We start from the raw sequence: 11,982 nt of genomic DNA on the forward strand, positions 1-11,982 counted from the left end.
CGGCGTGCGCGCCTTGCGATGACTCTATTCTTTTTTAAAAGCCACTTGAATCGCCTCTTCGAGGGTACTTGACTGCACCCAGAACAGCTGAGTGCGCACCGGGCCCACTCGAAGGCCGTCCATGAACACAGTCACCTTGACGTGTTCGTTGAGAGCGCTGCCCACTAGGGACGCCGTGAGCTCCCGTATCTCTTGGACGTACTCGTGCAGCTCGCGCCTTCCTTGCTTGCAGGAGAGGAAGCGCGAACGCCGCCGGTACTCGTAGCTCGCCGGGAGGAGCGCGGCTCGGAGCTGTTCGCACAGCCGAGCCCAGGATGTGAAACATCCAGACGATGTCGCTTCCTGCGTGTACACCCAACTCTTAGCACGACCGCTAAGGTTGGAGAGTGCAAAAGCAACGCGAAGTTGCTCGGTCGAGATCCGAGCCGCGTCCATCGCGAGCCCTACCTCTCAAACCCAGAAGTGAAGGTTCCCACCTTCCTTCTCTTCATACGGCTTCACCTTCAGCCGTATTGGCTTCGGTGTGGCGGACTTGTTTCCGCCGCGGGAGCCTGCAGGTTTTCCCGCATATGTGCGATGAGCCCTTGCTCGTAAGCGTCAAACGCGTTGACACGCTCGAGCTGCTCTGCCGGTGCTGACGCCACCAGGCTCTGCAGGTTCTCCATCCCTAGGATGCCAGCCATCTTCCGAACCGACTCGAACTGTGAGTCGTTTAGATGGGAGAAGTCGTTCCTATTCATGGCGACGAACGTCAGAGAGGTTCAGGTAGTCTACCCGCGTTGGCGTGGGTTGACTAGGGGTCACACAGCACCTTGCGCTAGAGAAAGTTGGCTTCCGAGAGTTTACAAAATCTCAGTGAACAGTAGTTCACAGGTCACTTTTGTCCTAGAGAGCGAAATGACCAATTTAAGGTAAGCTGTAAGCTGAATATAGTTGAAGGTAGGCTAAGCTTGAGCAAAATTTACAAACTATAAGTCACCTATAGTAAAGCTATGTCATCAGCCAATGTTTGGCCCAGGACGACCCTAGTACCATGTACCAGATATCCCAAAGTGTGACATGTCACACTTCATGTAACTAGGGGTCCACTTGGGGGTACCCCGTTACAGAATGGATGTCATGAGACTGCAAATCTCCAAAAGTGGAGGACTTGGCGTGAATTCTATCACCCTCCTAAACCCAAACCCAGACCTTCCTGGGCATTAACCCTATAGAGCCGAGCGAGATTTAACCATGCTTGGACCTGGGCTTCAGCTCGCATGCTTCGCACACAGATTTTAATCCACACGCAAGCATTTGTGTTGCCGAGCGAGTCGGCTTTCATCCCCTCCTCCCTATTTAATACTTTATGGGGAAAATCGTTAGCTTACAGATCTCAAGTAGCCCCCCTTGTGTCAATAGTCACTCTCATAAAGGAAACATGAAAAACATAATCTTCAAATTTTCATCCTCTGGTGAAATTGGCCAGCGATAACCAACCGATCCGCGGTGTCGATTACAGTACCTGTTCATTTTCAGAGAGGCAAACCTTTCTGTTTTTTACTATACCCGTCCGTAGTTACGGCTAAGCCTTAGCCGAACGGGTACGGTTAACCATTTCCGACCTCTGGTGTACATGTACTAAACAAAGATGCAAATTCAATTAATATTTTTCGCTTTAACATTTTCAATTGTTACACCAATACGCTTCTTATTGAAAAATGTTAGCAATGATTGTTTTCATTCAGATACCTATGCTGAAAGTACAACGCACACGCGAGAAAGTTTCCACCTCAGTACGTCGTCTACTGTACATACCTGAGCAAGCGTAACATTTAGCCAACCAATCTCACAAAGCGTTCAGCTCTTTATCGCTGCACCAACGATTGCGCTAGTAGCAATTATGTAGTAGTTGTAAGCTCATGCGGCTATCCGTTTCTAGTACAACGGGTGGCCTTAAGGGAAAACAGATGAGAAGAAGAAACCTCTGACCTTTGTTAGGAAACTACTACAGGTTGGTTACCAGCGAGCACTAGGTAAATTCCTTCCACCCAAGGTAGATTATTTATTACAGTCCTTGTCTATCTAAGACCTGCTATCAATAACTTACAGGATTTGCGTCTCCGTGGTGTACCTTTTGGCACGCTTGCTTCACATCTACTACTGGCTGCGACCATATAGCCCGGTCGGTTTTGCGGCCACGATTGCACTAGGAGAAAACCACTGTATCTTGGTTACCAACGAGCCCTAGGAGCAGCGATCGGAAAATACAATACTGTACTGTATTGGGAGCAACGTTTTGCCGTAATTAAAATTCCAATTTGAGCACTTCCAATAATAAAAACTGTCGTAATTTAAATATGTTGCAGCAATATCTAGCTACGTCGTGCCCTACCGTGTACTCTTGTACCAGCCATGACCCCCGAGAGTATGCTGGCCCGATTGTCAACTGGTCAAGCCACACCAAGCTCCTCATTTTTTAAAGTCGTTATCATGTTCTGTTGTACTACCTACCACTTGTAGGTCTGACGACGGCTGCCCGGTTAATTCTTGAAATCCATCCAGGAAACTATTATAAATAGTAGTCTTGCCCAACTTGATTAGTTTTATCAGCATATATTCTATCTGCATCTTACAAATCGGGGTCATCTTCGAATTCTGAAGTGTCATCTTCTGAGTCCATGTTATCCTGGAGAGCCTCCAAGAAAGACCGGCACCAGGGCAATTCAGCTGCTTCCTTCTCCAGTTCCTTAAGACTTTGCTCCAGACTGTCAGGTAGACTCGTTTTTTTATCTTCTACTGTGTTTTTCGTTAATTTTTACGTGGCATTGCCGGCAAGTCAGGAAATATGGTGTGGTGGACCACGAAAATGATGTCATCGGATCTGATAGGCGATGCCAGATCGGAACGAGTCCTATCAGGCCCTTTGCCATTTTTTTTGTCAATAATTGGTCCAATACCATATTGTATTGTCAAGGTTTGCTAATAATAATAAAATTTTATGTTGCAAAACCCAATAATTTATTGAATCGCAATTATTTTTTCCGACCTCTGCCTGGGAGAAAACAAGCTACATAACATGCATAAAACATAGTAAACACATCTGAACTTACTTCATCAAGCACAAGTCGGCCGGTATTAAGGCTACGTTCGATTTCAAGACCAAGTTCAGTTTGTCAACTGTCAAGACACTACAAAGTATACCTTAGCTGTGTGCGGACAGCGAGTCAGCAAGTTCCGAAGGGACAATCAACAGCACCAACATTGACCACCGCAAGAGGAGGACTGGACCAAGCGGAGCCGTTTCAACACGCACGGTGACGTCGGCAACACCAGCGTGGTGCCAAAGGGAGTTTCGCTGCAAGAATCTCCACTGATTGCTAGGTTCGCACATGAAGACCTAGTCAAGTGGAAATATGAAAGGAAACGTACGGTAGAGAATCGCCGCTTGGAGGCAGGCGAATCAGTGGAATCGCTTGGACGGCCAATGCTGAAGGGCACTAACAAGCGTTTGTTGAAGTCGTTCTCGGAGTATACATTGCGGATTCAGGTGTAGAAGATGACGGAAGAGCGTTCACTGGCTGCAATTGAGCTGATTCTTGGTGGTATCATGAAACTACTGTCGGAATCATATCACGTCATCTGAAGATGGATTTGGCTCAAAAAGTTGTGAAGTCACGTGTTTTGGCGTATTTCGATCGCATACAGGAACTGGTTGAGATACAAGGTTTAGGCAATTGCCTACAAGACATTTTGAAGTTGAAGTACAAGAGTATTGTACACGAAAGGAGCAAATCAAACGTTCTATTAATTATGATTCGTCGTTGAAATCGAATTTGCATCGTCTTTTTTATGTTTTCAAAAACGTGGCCATTAAAAAAAGCAAGAAGCGTATGACATTGCTCCGCAAATGGGGAAAAGCGAGAATGCTGGCCATGTAGCCGAGTTGCACTAGGTAATTCGCCATCCGCTGTCATATAGGCCTGGTACTCCTGGCTCTCAAGCGCTAACATTAATTGCAAGAAACCCTTGATGCAGCCTGCTGTCTGTTTATGCTCGTTACCTCTAACGTCGTCGAGGTGTGTATCGTTATCTGTCATCCCGCCCGCCAAAGGCTCAGTCAATGCATTCACCGAACGGAAATTAATTGTGTGTCTCTACTCATTATCATTTCTAGGGTTTCTGTCGCGGGTCTCGAGATAAAGCTCAATGGACTGCGGTGTCACCACCCAGCGCTGAACTAGTGGTGTTGGTGCTTGGCAAAACTGGACAGGAGGACAGGTGCAGGAGCGCCGGGCAAGACTGGCCCAACTGATGCTTGAACTGTACCCAGGACTCGCCGGAAGATGTCTAGTGTGGCTGGCAGAAGATGACGGCAATACCGGCAATTGCATGTTGCGTATTATAGCGACCGTGGTCGCTGGACAAGGAGCGTAGGACAGGATAGTCTCTAAGTAGGCGTCTAGGAGGAACGACGAGATAGAGACTTTAGTCCGGTAGCCTGCTCAATAACAAACTTTCCGCTTTGGACTCACCCGGGAAGGGCGATAAAGTTAACTCAACGCAACAGAATCGTTGCGTTTGTTATCCGAAGGTTGCAGGAGTGTAACTGACCCTTCAACTAGTTCGGCTCAAGCGTTAAGTTCGCATCGGCCCCAGTTAAGTTCGATTTGCGCGTTAAGTTCGCATCAGTCGGAATCCAAGGTTTTACGGAGACGGCATGACGGGGACGCGCTGCACGGTCGACTAGGACGGAGACGTCGAGATGACCGTGCCACAGCCAGTGTACGAGTTCATCTGTGCCCCACCGCTGGCCAAGTCGGAGCAAGGAGCTCTGATCCCCTGGTACCGTGACTGGAATCACTACCAGGACAAGATTACCAACGCTGTGTTGTAACTGGGGAAGGCTATACTAGTGTGATATCCACAGTAAAGGGAGCCGTAAAGCCTGAGGTTCTACAAACGATGGCGCGGTTCCAAAAAGGGAAACCAGGGGAGGCTGTCACGGATGACGAAATCCTCCAACTCGTTCGACAGCGCTGTCAGACGTTAAAGAACGAGTACATTCCAGGTATCAAACCTCTGTTCAAATGGGAGCTACGGATGGACCTGTCTGTTGACGACTGTGACGCTCGCGTTTTTCAGTAATTCCAGGACTTCACACGCATTGTGGAGGAGAATGGCTTTCAAAGTCTAGCACTCTTTATGTAATCTGGGGTACACTGGATTGTACCCCGTTACAGAATGTGTGACGGGGTCACACAGCACCTTGCGCTAGAGGAAGTTGGCTTCCGAGAGTATACAAACTCTCAGTGAACGGCAGTTCACAAGTCCCCTTTTACCGAAAGGGAGCGAAGTGACCAATTTAAGGTAGGTTGTAAACTAAGTAAGTTTATAGATAGGTTAAGCTTGAGTTAAATACAAATTATAAGTCACCTATAGAAAAGCAATGTCATCAACCAATGGTTGGCTTTGGACGACCTTGGTACCTTGTACAAATATTCCCGAAGTATGACGTGTCATGCTTCTGAAGTGTGACGTGTCACACTTCATGTAGCTAAGGGTACACTTAGGGCTATGCACCCCGTGACAGGATGGGAGCGACCGCTGTATTTTCCCGCACAAATCCGAGCACCGCGTCGTTTCTAAGGGTTTCAACACCAGCCCCATCATACTCGATATATGTCTCCTCCTCGTTCGCCACCGCTTCAAGCTGCTCATCGCTAAGACGCTCCTCGTATACTCGTAGCGCCACGCGAGGTAGCGGCTAATTCCACGGAAATAGATCTTGACTGTCATCTCGCCTATCACATTGTTCTTGACAGCCTCGACTTGTTTTGCAAGATGTGTTTGATTGCCCCAAGCTGTGCTCGTCTACTACAGACAGCCTGAGTAACATGATATGCTGCTATACCTGATAGATGAGTCGTCCACAGGTTATATCAGGTAGGACAGGTTTTTCTGTACCCCTCCCTGATTGGGGTCATAACATGAGGTGTCGCAGGGCGCGTCACCGGGCTGCTCTCAAGCTGCCTATCGCTTCTTAGAGTAAGTGCCATGGGGCAACTGACACTATAGTAGCAGTAGACGCAAGAGCAGGTAGAAGAAGTACGTTTAACACAGTTAGTGCCGGGGAAATCTCGACTGGACCGTGTGGGGCAGTCGCTTGCTGCTGATAGCAAAAGTCGAAGTGAAACACTGCCACGAGCGCCAGCGTTCCGCAAAGTAGATTAGTTCATAGTATCTTCAAGTAAGTCTATAGTAAACATCAATAAGATGCGCGGCAACACTTGTGCGGTGACTCACTGCCAACCATGTCTCGATGCATACAAACATCAGTATGTTTGTACTCGGTTCCGCTGCAGTCGCGAAGCCGGAGTGCAGCACAGCCGTATTGCCATGCGTATGATTGAGAGCAGGATCGGGACTTGTACTGTAGCATGTATCGTAGGGACTTCAACTCACACCCCCACTTGATCTCGGCGACGTGAGCCAAGTCGACGCGATCACACTCGTAGCTACGATCACGGACAAGCCACCCGTACTAAGCTCGAAAGCAGGATAGATCAAAGCTCCACGCGTAAAGCCAGCCACGCAAGTGTAGCATTAGTATGCATCCTTCTCCTTGGTCATCAAATGTTGCAGCTTGAGCAGAAGTATCGAGTGATGGCGAACAGTCGTCATAGCAGCCGTAGATGAGGCACTTTCCTCGCGTGTCGTTGTGGTGCCATCTTCACTGTCCTTACCGTCCTCATCGTCCTTAGCGCTCTTCATTCCAATCGGTAAGACCTTCATGGCCTTACGAAAGCGCGCAAATTTAACGACAGCAAGCGCCTTTGTCATCGTGTCAGCCACCATGTCCTCAGTACCAACGTGCTGCGTAGTGAGCTTCTCTAGCTCCACGCTACGCCGCACCATGTGGCACTTGTTGTCGATGCGCCTCGAATTCGAGTACTTGCCTGGTTTGGTGCTCAACGAGATTGCTCCCTCGTTGTCACCCAGCAGCAACGTTGTTAGGTGCTTCCAGGCTAACTCATTGCATTGACCAGCTAGCCATAGTAGATCCTTGGTAGCTTCTGACATCGCCACATACTCAGCTTCACATGTGCTTAGTGCGTTAATCTCCTGCTTCCGTGAAGCATAGAAAATCACGTTGACATCCAGCATGCTAATGTAACCGCTAATACTGCGACGATCAGCAGGATCGTTTGCGTAGTCGGCATCAGAATAGCAGCAAATGCGAACACCCGTTCCAGGTTGCACGTCCATCACAAGTCCGTAATCATTCGTAACCTTGAGGTAGCGTACTAGTCTTTTGGTTTGGGCAAAGTGCAAATGATTGTAGCTCGCTAGGAACTTGCCAAGATGTCGCGTCGCGTGTGCAATGTCAGGCCGCGAGGCACTGACGAGGTACTGCAGTGCACCTACTAGTTCTCGATAAGGCAGGAATTCCTTGCTCGTAGGCACTGCTGTTATCGAAGGTGTCGCCGACACAGGTGCCGCACACCCATTGCAATCCGACATGTGGAAACGTTTGAGGATCTCCAGTACATACTGCCGCTGACTGTAGATAATCTGTTGGCGCGGCCGATTAATGATGATCTCAGCTCCAAGGAGATACTTCACTGCTCCCATCGTAGTCAGCTCAAACGTCTCTTGCAAGGAAGCAGCAGCTTCCAGGCATACTTCACGTGGTCCCATCAGCAGTAGATCATTCACGTAAACCGTCAATAAAAGCTTCACTTCACAGTTCTCTTTCTGTGCGTACAGACCATAGTCAGAGTCCAAACGTTAGAATCCCTTCGTCATCGACTTTGCGTGTAGTGTCGTGTTCTAGATGTTCGATGCCTGCTTCAAACCGTACAAAATCTTGAGGAGCTTGCAGATAAAGCCTGGTCCGTCCACTTGGAACCCGGGCGGCTGTTCCATTAAGATGAGCTCCTCCAAATCTCCGTAGAGAAATGCAGTCTTCACATCGTATTGTAGAGCCTTCCAGCCACACTGCACTGCATAGTAGATGGCAGCTCGAATGGTTTCGAATCGTATCACTGGTGCACAAGTCTCGCGAGAGTCTACCCCCAGCTGCTGCTTAAAGCCGTGAATGACGAGACGAGCTTTGAATCTCTTGATTCTCTCACGCTCATCTCGTTTGACTGCAAATACCCGGCGACACGTGATAACTTTTGACGACCTTGGCTACCGCTCGTGGTACCAACTTCCATGTCTTAAGGCTCTTTAGTGTTTGCAACTCTGCAAGCATGGCTGCTTTCCATTGCAACCAATTCTTGCTCAGGTGGTCGGGATCTCCATGTCCATGCCGTGGCCAGCACATGGCTTACCACATAATCCCGTAGTCGTACGCTCTGTTTCTGCGTTCGTCTTGGGCGCTTTAGGCATGGCTCGACCAGTGGCTGTTGAATCTCAAATCCGGTCACCTCTTCCTCAGTTGAAGCAGGTTTCTTTCGCGCTCTTCGCTTGCGCTTCTTCTTCGCTTTGGTAGCCACTTCTGTCTCCTCAGCCGGCTCTTGCACGCAGCAACACCTGGCTGCAACTCAGTACTGTTAGTAATCGCATTGGCATTAGTCGTAGGTGAGTCAGCCGTCGCCGCACTCCCACTGGAACTCTGCACATTCTCAGCTGTAGCGTCTGCTATTGGTAGCGCTTCAAGTTGTTGAGCAGTGCACACGTCCTTTATTCCAGGCAGATATGTCTCCATGCTCGTCTTTATCCGTGCCACCGGAACAGTCTCAGGTAATTGATGGTCTCCATCATGGAATGCATTCTCCAGTAACTGCTTCATGTACGTCCCGTTCGCCGTGAATTCTTCATGGAAGCGCACGTTGCCCCCACGAGCAGTGACCACCTGAGCTGTCTCTAGATTAAGAAACTTGTAGCCAACAGTAGTGTCATTATAACCGAGTAATAATGACAGCTTTGCCCCTTCTCTTTCTTTTGTCTCGATTCCGGAGGCACCCGCACATGTGCAATACATCCCCAGAATCGTAACTCATCGATATCAGGTGCACTTCGAAATAGCTTGTGAATCGGAGTGACCAGCCCCAGTGGCTTCGTCTGTAGTCTGTTCAGTGTGGCAGCTATATGCAGTAGTGCCTCACCCCACAGGGTTTTTGGTAGCCTCGTAGCACTCAGCATAGCCCGAATCCGAGGCATCACGACTCCATTTGCTCTCTCCACAATTCCGCTCTCTTGTGGTGAATAGGCGTTCGTGAATTGCTGTTCGATACCATTCTCTGCACAGTAATTGGCCAGCTCAGTACTCGCAAACTCGCCGCCTTGGTCCGATCGTAATCGTTGAGCCGCAAGTTTAGGTAGCTACGTCTTCAGTTGAGTCAACAGCACCTTGATATGCCATGTCGCTTCACTCTTCTTTTCAAGTAAATACGCCCACTTGTATCTAGCTGACTCGTCAATGATGAGAAGAAACATGATATGACCAGCCCCAGTGGCTTCGTCTGTAGTCTATCCAGTGTGCCAGCCTATATGCAGGTAGTGCCTCACCCCACAGGGTTTTGGTAGCCTCGTAGCACTCAGCATAGCCCGAATCCGAGGCATCACGACTCCATTTGCTCTCTCCACAATTCCGCTCTCTTGTGGTGAATTGGCGTTCGTGAATTGCTGTTCGATACCATTCTCTGCACAGTAATTGGCCAGCTCAGTACTCGCAAACTCGCCGCCTTGGTCCGATCGTAATCGTTGAGCCGCAAGTTTAGGTAGCTACGTCTTCAGTTGAGTCAACAGCACCTTGATATGCCATGTCGCTTCACTCTTCTTTTCAAGTAAATACGCCCACTTGTATCTAGTTGACTCGTCAATGATGAGAAGAAACATGATATGACCAGCCCCAGTGGCTTCGTCTGTAGTCTATTCAGTGTGGCAGCTATATGCAGTAGTGCCTCACCCCACAGGGTTTTGGTAGCCTCGTAGCACTCAGCATAGCCCGAACCCGAGGCATCACGACTCCATTTGCTCTCTCCACAATTCCGCTCTCTTGTGGTGAATAGGCGTTCGTGAATTGCTGTTCGATACCATTCTCTGCACAGTAATTGGCCAGCTCAGTACTCGCAAACTCGCCGCCTTGGTCCGATCGTAATCGTTGAGCCGCAAGTTTAGGTAGCTACGTCTTCAGTTGAGTCAACAGCACCTTGATATGCCATGTCGCTTCACTCTTCTTTTCAAGTAAATACGCCCACTTGTATCTAGTTGACTCGTCAATGATGAGAAGAAACATGATATGACCAGCCCCAGTGGCTTCGTCTGTAGTCTGTTCAGTGTGGCAGCTATATGCAGTAGTGCCTCACCCCACAGGGTTTTGGTAGCCTCGTAGCACTCAGCATAGCCCGAACACGAGGCATCACGACTCCATTTGCTCTCTCCACAATTCCGTTCTCTTGTGGTGAATAGGCGCTCGTGAATTGCTGTTCGATACCATTCTCTGCACAGTAATTGGCCAGCTCAGTACTCGCAAACTCGCCGCCTTGGTCCGATCGTAATCGTTGAGCCGCAAGTTTAGGTAGCTACGTCTTCAGTTGAGTCAACAGCACCTTGATATGCCATGTCGCTTCACTCTTCTTTTCAAGTAAATACGCCCACTTGTATCTAGTTGACTCGTCAATGATGAGGAGAAACATGATATGACCAGCCCCAGTGGCTTCGTCTGTAGTCTATTCAGTGTGGCAGCTATATGCAGTAGTGCCTCACCCCACAGGGTTTTGGTAGCCTCGTAGCACTCAGCATAGCCCGAACACGAGGCATCACGACTCCATTTGCTCTCTCCACAATTCCGTTCTCTTGTGGTGAATAGGCGTTCGTGAATTGCTGTTCGATACCATTCTCTGCACAGTAATTGGTCAGCTCAGTACTCGCAAACTCGCCGCCTTGGTCCGATCGTAATCGTTGAGCCGCAAGTTTAGGTAGCTACGTCTTCAGTTGAGTCAACAGCACCTTGATATGCCATGTCGCTTCACTCTTCTTTTCAAGTAAATACGCCCACTTGTATCTAGTTGACTCGTCAATGATGAGAAGAAACATGATATGACCAGCCCCAGTGGCTTCGTCTGTAGTCTATTCAGTGTGGCAGCTATATGCAGTAGTGCCTCACCCCACAGGGTTTTGGTAGCCTCGTAGCACTCAGCATAGCCCGAACACGAGGCATCACGACTCCATTTGCTCTCTCCACAATTCCGTTCTCTTGTGGTGAATAGGCGTTCGTGAATTGCTGTTCGATACCATTCTCTGCACAGTAATTGGCCAGCTCAGTACTCGCAAACTCGCCGCCTTGGTCCGATCGTAATCGTTGAGCCGCAAGTTTAGGTAGCTACGTCTTCAGTTGAGTCAACAGCACCTTGATATGCAATGTCGCTTCACTCTTCTTTTCAAGTAAATACGCCCACTTGTATCTAGTTGACTCGTCAATGATGAGAAGAAACATGATATGACCAGCCCCAGTGGCTTCGTCTGTAGTCTGTTCAGTGTGGCAGCTATATGCAGTAGTGCCTCACCCCACAGGGTTTTGGTAGCCTCGTAGCACTCAGCATAGCCCGAACACGAGGCATCACGACTCCATTTGCTCTCTCCACAATTCCGTTCTCTTGTGGTGAATAGGCGCTCGTGAATTGCTGTTCGATACCATTCTCTGCACAGTAATTGGCCAGCTCAGTACTCGCAAACTCTCCGCCTTGGTCCGATCGTAATCGTTGAGCCGCAAGTTTAGGTAGCTACGTCTTCAGTTGAGTCAACAGCACCTTGATATGCAATGTCGCTTCACTCTTCTTTTCAAGTAAATACGCCCACTTGTATCTAGTTGACTCGTCAATGATGAGAAGAAACATGATATGACCAGCCCCAGTGGCTTCGTCTGTAGTCTGTTCAGTGTGGCAGCTATATGCAGTAGTGCCTCACCCCACAGGGTTTTGGTAGCCTCGTAGCACTCAGCATAGCCCGAACACGAGGCATCACGACTCCATTTGCTCTCTCCACAATTCC

General features: G+C 48.9%; 1 protein-coding gene across 1 annotated transcript; it reads left to right on the forward strand.

The window, feature by feature from the left end:
- Positions 1-3,466: 3,466 nt before the first annotated feature.
- PITG_11320 (uncharacterized protein) lies at positions 3,467-4,876 on the forward strand (the record flags this gene model as incomplete). Its single annotated transcript, XM_002900889.1, has 3 exons — positions 3,467-3,488; positions 4,018-4,058; positions 4,730-4,876. The coding sequence occupies 3 exons, from the start codon at positions 3,467-3,469 to the stop codon at positions 4,874-4,876; spliced, it is 210 nt and encodes a 69-aa protein (XP_002900935.1).
- Positions 4,877-11,982: the final 7,106 nt, after the last annotated feature.

Source organism: Phytophthora infestans, genomic scaffold (genome assembly GCF_000142945.1).
Source record: "Phytophthora infestans T30-4 supercont1.23 genomic scaffold, whole genome shotgun sequence".
In the NCBI taxonomy this organism is placed as follows: domain Eukaryota; phylum Oomycota; class Peronosporomycetes; order Peronosporales; family Peronosporaceae; genus Phytophthora; species Phytophthora infestans.